The following is a 9,632-nucleotide window of genomic DNA, read 5'->3' on the forward strand; positions in this document are numbered from 1 at the left end:
TTCTTTGTTTAGACGGCCCTCTGAGTAGTCTTCTGTGGTTATTTGAACTATTTCACAACACATACTATCCTAGTAGTCTCTAAATATAGATGGGGAAATCTCAACACTCCCAGGAGTCTTGTGACTTGTTTTATGGCTTTCTAAATGTTTGCCTATGTCTAGGGGTGGGGTTTGGGTGTGTTAAGTCAACTCATTGTATTTGGGACATTAATGTAGTGCATTAAAAAAAGAACTTGACCAAAAGTGCTTTACAAACAAAGATGGTGATAACAAAAAAACAAGGTGGAGCATGGATTAAAACATAAAAAAGCAAAGATTGTGGAAAGTGAGACACAAGAATAGTTAAGCTATAGAATAAAGATAAGTCTTACCCCATGTAGTGGTACCTCAACAAGGTAACAATGGTGTGCGCTATAAGAAAGTGAGCTTTGAATTATTTTTCCTTTATAATAAATAAGTGGGGATACCATAACTGATGTGATATTTGTTTCATTGTAAAACTTTATTGTCCCTCTTACATGTGTTTAAAAAAACTTGTCTTTTCGACTGTTACTTATAATTCCTGTGCATGTGTACAGCTGTTCCTGTGTTCTGGCGAGGGCTGCACCACCAATGCTGCCAACGCGCTGCACTACCGCCACATAGGCCTGGCCTTCCTCACTGCCTTCCTGTGTGCCACCCACCTGCCCGAAAGACTGGCCCCTGGACGCTTCGACTTCATAGGTATGGCGCAACATGACACAGCCAACACTACACCACCCTGATAAGGCATGGACACACACACACACCCATGGATATGCATACTGTAGCGTAAGCGTGTGCGTGTACATCACTGGTGTAGTCTACGTAGAACGCAGGTATACGGAATATACCCACTTCTAAATTTTAGGGGCTTCAGTATAACCACTTAAAATTGATTGATCCATTATTTAGAATGCCATAAATATATACAGTATACCCACTTCAAAACATGCTCGAATATACAGTATACCCACTTCAAAAAAGTAGACTACACCGCTGGTGTACATACACACACACACACATGGAAATGCACATGCAGACACTTGAATTCATGGGCATGCACAGACACACACACATGGAAATACACACAAAGACAACCACACAGACACGCATGCGTATGGCCACACATGGAATTGCACAGAGCTAACATTACCCTGATAAGACACCCACAGAAACGCACGCGCGCACGCACGCACACGCACGCACGCACACACACACACACACACACACACACACACACACACACACACACACACACACACACACACACACACACACACACACACACACACACACACAATTTGGAATGATGGAAACACACGTGGAAACACATTTGTTTGTATAGCAGGATATCTGGCTTTGTAGTACGATAACTGAGAGTGCTTTAGGTATTACAAATGTTTGCTGTACTGGGATTACCTTTTGGTGAGGGATATTGTTTGACAGTGGATTTCAGTTTTCCCCCCTTATATATAGTGCAACCTGTTAACTCATACATGAAATGATTTACAATTGCAAAATTGAGTGTACATAATCTAAATTCATTTCACTGTACTTTTTGTGTCGGTGCATAGTACAAAGAGTACACTCTTCTTGGGGTAATACCTAACCAAGTCGTTACTGTATGGCTTGAACTCGTCGTCTGCCAACAATAAATTAGTTCAATTTTTTCACAGTCACTCTCACCAGTTACATTTATTCTAAATCTGTGAATGTACAACTCTAAATAGAACTCCAGTGGCACACAATTCAGCATGTTTATATCTCACAGCAAATGCAAAGCCAAACACCATTGTGAAATATCCAGCCCACCAGCAGAACAACACTGACTGGAGTTACATGCAGTGAATATTCTTAAAAACAATTAATTACATTATTAATTCATTACACAATTAATTACATAATTAAAATACACTTTTACACATATCATAACACAAAATGGACAGCGCTTGTCCACAAGACAAAGGAAAACAACAAAAACAAACAAAACAAAAAACACATAATTAATTCCTACCCACCACTTCACATGGAGGTCTACCCAGTGTGTTTAACTTAGGTTTGTAAGTTTTACTGTGTATGTATGTACTAAGGACCATGTAGACCTGACATCCAACTGCTTTAGGTGCTGTGTGCTTATACATTTTCCTATCGTTAAAAAGTCTATTATCTGATCACATGCAGTGAATATTCTGATTTTGAACGGAATGTTGGCAGCATGCGGTTGGCGTATAGGTCATGTAAGGGCTTTATTCATTCACAATGTGGCTGTAGGCCTATTCTGGGGATACACTCTTCCACTAATAATAATAATATTAATATTAATAAAAGTAATGATAATAAGAAGAATAAAAATAATAAGAAAAAGTATTATTGTTATTGTTATTATTATTATTATTATTATTATTATTATTATTAATAATAATAATAATAATAATATTATTATTATTATTATTATCATTATTATTATTATTATTATTGTTGCTGTTATTGTTGTTGTTGTTGTTATTCAAAGTTCAATATCACCATACACCATGGTATCAAAACACTTGTAAAACAAATGAGATACAATAAAATGAACTAAAATGATAGTGAAAATAATAATAATGATAGGTGAATTAAGTTAAAAAAAAAGATTATTTAATTTCATGTAAATGGAATTTTCCGGAATTTGTTTTCAAAACAATGTCAATATCCAGGCTACCAGCATGCCTCTCAACGCTCTACTATATGGCTTAAACTTCTCAGGGAAGGCAGAAAGGGCTCACACAGCAATGATCAGATAATAGTCAGTGAAACAGGAACAGTAGTGTAATGAATAGACGTTCCAGCCATGAGGTCATTCACACAGACTCCCCATGCGCCGACAATAAAGAGAGAAAAGTCTCCCCACTCCGCTTTGAACACCACCATGCCACACACTATCAAACATACTTTGACCACAAAGCCAAGGAGTCAGACTACTTTGTATGGCAGTCAGAGCTAACCCACAACCCCTAATGATGATCGTCTATCACACTCCCCATGCGCCAACAGTGAACTTACTTTAATCATTTCTCTTCAAACATGTGGGCCTAGTGCAGTGTGTGTTGAATATTGGACTTTATCGTTACTACTCTTTCAATTTATTGCTGCTATGTTAGATATGGGTAGAGTCAAAAGTCAAATTTATTCCTCAGAGTACTTGGCCAATAAGTAAGTAGGCCTATGTAAGTAATTAAGTAAGTAAGTATGTAAGTAAATAGCTAGGTAAGTAGGTCGCCGAAGAAATAATAAGTAAACAAGCAAGTAAGCGTCATTTATAAACCACATTCATAAGCCACATTTATGAACCGTGGAAGCTGACTAAAGTGCCGCACAGTGTTTTGCCATGACACTAATTCTGGTTCCGATCTCTCCTCCACAGGCCACAGTCACCAGCTGTTCCACGTATCCGGCATCATCGGGACGCTCATCCAGATGCAGGCCATCGAGGTGGACATGAGGGAGCGACGCCATTGGCTGGCGGAGAACTCCGGCCCCGTCACGCTCTCGGCGACGTTCGGAGCCGCCGGCCTCTGCATCACCCTCAGCCTTCTCATCATCCTCATCTTCAGCCTGTCTCTGCTGCTCTGTCCTGCCAGGACTACGCAACGAGCACAGAAAGGCAAAGCCAGAGATTGAGTCTCAGGACACAAGAGGCCTTTGCAGGGGGAGGTTTGTGGATATTCACTGTGTTAGGAATAGGAAGGGGGATTCAGTTAAAAAAAAAAAGAAATGCAGTGTTAATTCAACACTTAAAGGTACAGTATGCAGGATTATGACCAGAGTAGGTGCTGCAACTATGTGTTGCCTATTCCCAAATTTGATCTTTTCATGAATATTTACTAAGTAATAGACTACAGTAATATACTAGTATGACCAAAGTACAGTAAGTTTTACAGCTAAAAATGACCATTACTGGAAATTCCAAGTGGTGGACATGGAGAACAGGCAACTTCTCTTGTATGAAAAGTGTCATTTTCTCATTCATAATGAATACTTTGAATTTCGTGGTGGTAGTAAGTATTGATTGAAAAAGATAACATTTGTGAATGAGCAGCATGAATTCTGGAAATGAACGGCTAAAAATATGACAAACTGTACCTGTACTGAGAGATGGGAGAGGATCGAGAAATTACCTCATGCCGGAATCGAACCCTGGTCCCCGGCGTAACAGTCAATGCCCCAACCGTCTGAGCCACGGCCGGGGCCACACTGCATTTTTAACTGTGTAGACGCGGTGCTATATGAGGAGTAGTATGACCTTTTATGACCTTAATGATGTCATGCAGTGAAAAGGTATACTCTGATTGGCTCTGATTGGAGGGTGAATTTGGGAAGTGGGGTGCTACTATGAAGTCAAGCCAGGGCTGAACTTGTCATCTGGCATACAGGGCATTTTCCTGGTGGAGCGGACAGTCATCAGGGGCCATTGGATTTTATTTCCCCCTTTTTGGACCAGCCGACAATTTAGACAGGGTGGCCCATTGGTTTATTTTTATATATATAGACAATTGACTATCAACTTATAGGGGTAGCAATGGGGGTTGGGGCTGTATGAGGGGCTGGCTGGGGCATTATTATTTTTTTCCAGTCCAATCCTCAGTGAAGCAAAGCGTTGGGAACTGCTATGAGTAGCCAGCTGTCTTACTCTAGTTGTTACTACAGGGAATTGTATGGCTGATCGCTGCTATTGAATATCAAGCGTCTTTCTTTGTTTATTCTTGGCCAGCCAACTTAATTGTCCCTATACAATTATGACGACCCTGCTGTCTAAGGATGCTGATTTTGAAAAGCAATGTATAAAATTTGCTATATCTTTGTATTGTAAATAGAAACGTAGCAATGGATATTTTATTTGATTGCGTAGTTTGATTTATTTGCTCTTCTTAATATGATGATACTGTACATTTTCCAGTCAGTTTCTAAAGTGACAGGATATTTTTGTCAACAGAAACTTCCAGTACTTCCGCTTGTTAGAAAGAGGCACAACAGCTTGAGCAACACGTGCTTTCAATGTCTTAAAAGTCAATGTCAAACCTCAGACCTGTCTTGTTTTCACACTTAATGCTGTGTGGAATTTAAGTGAGTGACACACTGTGTTAAGAATGAAGTAGAGCCTGCTGGCCCAAATAACATTGCAGTCAGGTCTTCTCTCTTGCCGCACGTTTTGTTTTGACAGTAAATGACGAAATTAAACTGGAGTTCAATGTTCTCTGTATAGAGAACGTGACTGCTCTTGTATTTTTTCTTTTGATTTTTAATTATTTTTTACTGTGATAACATAAAGCACTTCCAGTTGTTAATGACTTATTCATTAATCAGAAGGACGGATACGAAATATGTTACATTATTTATAATATCGAACAAGAGAATGTCTGTGTGTCATTTAACATGTTTTGAAGCCAAACGCATGTAGAGATGAATTGTTGAATCCACTCGATCATGCTGTTTTATGTTTTAATAAAGTGTATGTACTGTATAGTTTTGTATGCCGCCAGTAGTGCCTTTGCACCAGGCCCCCTAACAGGTCTAGTAAAGTTACACTGAATTTTAATATTCATAATATGTTTAAAAAATCTTTCCAGTGGCTCATCAACTTGTGAGAGGGTGAAAGCGCTTCTGAATTCACTTTGCGAATTGTGAATTCACTCCATACCATGTGCTAAGCACAATGTAACTTTCAATAAACTGGTGAGTGGAAGACAATTCCCATCCCACCCCACCCTGTAGGATGATCAAAGATGAAAACTATGTTTTGTTGAAGCATATTGTGAAGATCCTGACCTTAGACAAGGTGTGTGCACCTCTGACCTCTTTTTTTTCTCTTTGTGAAATAAACACTCTATGGTCAAACAATGGGACATGGGTGTGTGAGTTCTCGTACTGTACAACTCTTACAGTGTTTTGGCTGAGCCCATATTGAAAATATGATTGTCCCCAACATTGTTTCTTTACAGTGTTACAATGCTTTGCCACTGTAATCCACTGTAATCCAGGTGGAATGCCTACAATCTGCCAAGCTCTCTGTGTTTGTAAGACATCTCAGGTTTGCTGTCAGTCAACATTATGAGCCCTTTTCAGTCAGAACATGTGCAGGTGAGTTTATCATACCTCTGACGTCCCTGGAGATCAGGAATGTCACGTAGGCCTACAGTACGAGGCCTATTAATTTCAATATAGCATAGCTGACTGTGTTATACCCAGGAGGGACTTTTGCCTGACCCATTTAATCAAGATTAAATTGACATTTTTATAACAACTTTGCAAGTACGGCCATCCATTTGACTAAATCGTTACACTTAGAGACATCCTTGATAGAAATATGCTATATATGAAAAACATGTCACAATGGCTTTATCATTTCTTTTTTTTAAACTGTAAATACCGATATACAGCAGGTGGAGAAGAGACGAATAAATAGGCTAAAAAGCATACATCCTGTCGTTTAAGGCTTATATTGTGATTAATCATTTATTTAGTACTTGCTGCAGAGATCATGAATTTTGTTTTTAATTAGGCCTAATGTATTAGATAAAGTAAGCCAATGAATGAATAAATCAGAGAACAAATAAGAACAGTTCCTTGTCAGATGAGTACCGGATAATATTAACTCTTTATCTGATCATTAATTCTGGTTTTGTTTTGCTTTTTTACTATCAGCATATACTCAGAGAGTCATTTAAATGTAAATATGCATCTTGAGGGAATGATTAGTGGGTATGTTCAGATGAGCCATTTTCCACAGAAGTTAATAATTAATGACACTGATTATCTGCAGTGAATTTGTCTCTGCCTCTCTTGTATTGCAGTAGGAGCCAGCTTTTTCCCCGTTCCATCTGCATATGCATACTATGTGACTTGCATGAGACTAGAGTTGTATGAAGTACAAATAGAAGTACAGTTACTGACGTAACTACAACACCAGTAGTATGATATTACACAGTTGCAGGGCCTTTCCTGAAGTCAGATTTTGGCATATTTTTAGTATGTTGTTAAGTACATCGGATACTACTGTAAACCACTGAGAAACCTTTTGTTAGAATTTTTTGGGGTTAAGTTTTAAATGCACTTGACTATATCATCATACTACTATAATTGTAATCACATTTGTACTAGTACTTCTATCTCTACTTTATACAACTCTGCATGGGACTATTCAGGTGTTTTTACCTGGACCGTGCAAGGAGCACCTACAACAAGTGCTGCATCAGTGTCTCCCACTGTATTCGTTTTTTCTAATTTCCCTGATTTTTCACAATTGTTTTGACCTTTGATGTCATAGACAAATTGGAGAGAAAGAATGAGTAAAACGCATATCTGAGGGAATGTCATGCCCACACATGCCCACGTCCCATGCCCACACAATGAGCACATTCCATTATCCTAACTCGCATCCTCGACCTGTGCTTTGCCTCAGGCTTTGCTGATGCCCTGCCTCTGTGGAGAAAAAACTATTTCCACAAAACAAGTTTCTCCACTGTCAGCCTTGCCACAACAACTTGAGGGGGACTTTTCCCCATTTAACAATGTTAATGTTAATGTAACATCCCCATTGCAAATGAGAAAATGGCCTTTGAATTGTGCTTTTGCAAGATACTGAATTAAACCTCAGTCATCAATGGCGTCTTGCGATGTCATCACGAGGCCACAAGCCACAAGGGAGGAAGGGAGGATAATGGAAAGAATCCAGTGATGTCAGTCTGTCTGTCATGACCACTCTCACCAATCTCTTAGAGTATGAGCTGCACTCTCACTCTATCTAGTGGACAAACATAGCCATTGCATGTTGTTGTAATAACACTAAGTGTTATCCTATTTAATTTCGGTTATAGGTCAGAATTGTAGGTCACAGGCTGTGTGGCAGCCAGACCAAACACATGGCCAGACGTCGAAGAGGCAAATAGACCTCAGTTGCTTATGAAAGTGACTCCCCCCCCCCACACACACACACACACTCAGACACATAAACACACAGTCACACACATGAACACGCAGGCACGCACACACACACACACACACATTTGCGCTCACACACACGTGCACACGCACACACACGTAAGCACCCATGCACACACACCCACTCACATTCTCTCTCTGTCACGCACACATGCACACACGCACACATGCACACGCACGCACACACAAACACACATACAGTCACAGTCACAGTCATACACGCACGCACACTCACTCACACACTCTCTCTCTCACGCACACATGCACGCACACATGCACGCACGCATGCGCACGCACGCATGCGCACGCACGCACGCACGCACACACTACGCTTTTACGTAGATATTTCTCTCTCTCTCTCTCTCTCTCTCTCTTTCTCTCTCTCTCTCTCTCTCTCTCTCTCTCTCTCTCTCTCTCTCTCACACACACACACACACACACACACACACACACACACACACACACACACACACACACACACACACACACACACACACACACACACACACTCTAGCATACCTCAATTAACAACCCTCCCCTACCAACCCCCACCAGCTCTATGACCCTCCTTATCCAGATAGAGTAATACCTGTAGTAGGCTATGCAATAGGGCTGCCTGCGACTGAAGAGGCTGCTATCATACTCTTGTGTTAAGAGCCAGAGATTGCTATGACCTTGCAGATCTCACAGTAATAACTCAAGACGTAGCCCACTTCCATCCTCCCCAGCCCACCACTATTAATCTTCTCATTCTGAGAAGAGACGCATAAGAGAGCAGTAGCCTCTCTTTCATCACATCCCGAGCTATCGGATTAAAAAAATATATATCTCAGCGCAACATGATCTCCAAAAATTCTGTGCTCCTGGACACGGATGTTAAGGGCACAAAATCTGTGTCCAGGACAAAGGTGTAGGTTTAGCTCGAAAAGTGGTGGGGACATTTTAATGGCAAGTTGTCCTGATATGCTGTTTTTGCATTATATTTGTGAAAAGGTGGTGGGGACAAGCTAGGTTTATCTCAAAAGTGGTATGGACATGTCCCCACCATCCCCCCTAAAATTACGCCCATGCCAGGAGCAAGGATTTTGCCAAAATTCCGTGCTCCTGGGCATGGAATTGTTTTCCGTGCCCACACGGAATTAGAGAAGTGCTCTCTCTATAGGCTAATCCCACAGCTCTATGTGTCCACAGTCTTGTGTTTTCTCAGGATTCTCTCAGGAGCACAGAATTTTGGCAAAATCCGTGCTCCTGGACACAGATTTCGTGTCCTTAACATCTGTGTCCAGGAGCACGGAATTTTTGGAGATCAGGCTGCTCAGCAGCCTTGGGACTAGCATGAATGAAAAGGGCTGTGAGTGAGTGAGTGAGTGAGTGGCCTGAGGGGCTGTCTAGCCAAACCACATGGGTTTTATTGTCCTTCCTGCCACCACACTGAATAAGTCTGGCTGCTGCTTTTGATTTCATTCCATTTCTACCACAGGAAGCTCAAGCATTGAAGGCCTTGGACTATGCAGTGACACAAGCAGGTGGAGGCAGCAGGCTGATGAGTTGCATGACGCACGCACGCACGCACGCACGCACGCACGCACGCACGCACGCACGCACGCACGCACGCACGCACGCACGCACGCACG

At 41.1% G+C, this 9,632-nt stretch overlaps 1 protein-coding gene across 1 annotated transcript in view; it reads left to right on the top strand.

The window, feature by feature from the left end:
• paqr5b (progestin and adipoQ receptor family member Vb) overlaps positions 1-4,567 on the top strand; it is a 12,923-nt gene extending 8,356 nt beyond the window's left edge. The window contains exons 6-7 of the mRNA XM_063189323.1: positions 579-723; positions 3,425-4,567. Coding sequence (XP_063045393.1) covers positions 579-723; positions 3,425-3,681 — 402 coding nt within the window. The 3' untranslated portion in view covers positions 3,682-4,567. The remainder of the gene's footprint in view (positions 1-578; positions 724-3,424) is intronic.
• The last annotated feature ends 5,065 nt before the right edge of the window (positions 4,568-9,632 follow it).

This window comes from Engraulis encrasicolus, chromosome 22, assembly GCF_034702125.1.
Source record: "Engraulis encrasicolus isolate BLACKSEA-1 chromosome 22, IST_EnEncr_1.0, whole genome shotgun sequence".
In the NCBI taxonomy this organism is placed as follows: domain Eukaryota; kingdom Metazoa; phylum Chordata; class Actinopteri; order Clupeiformes; family Engraulidae; genus Engraulis; species Engraulis encrasicolus.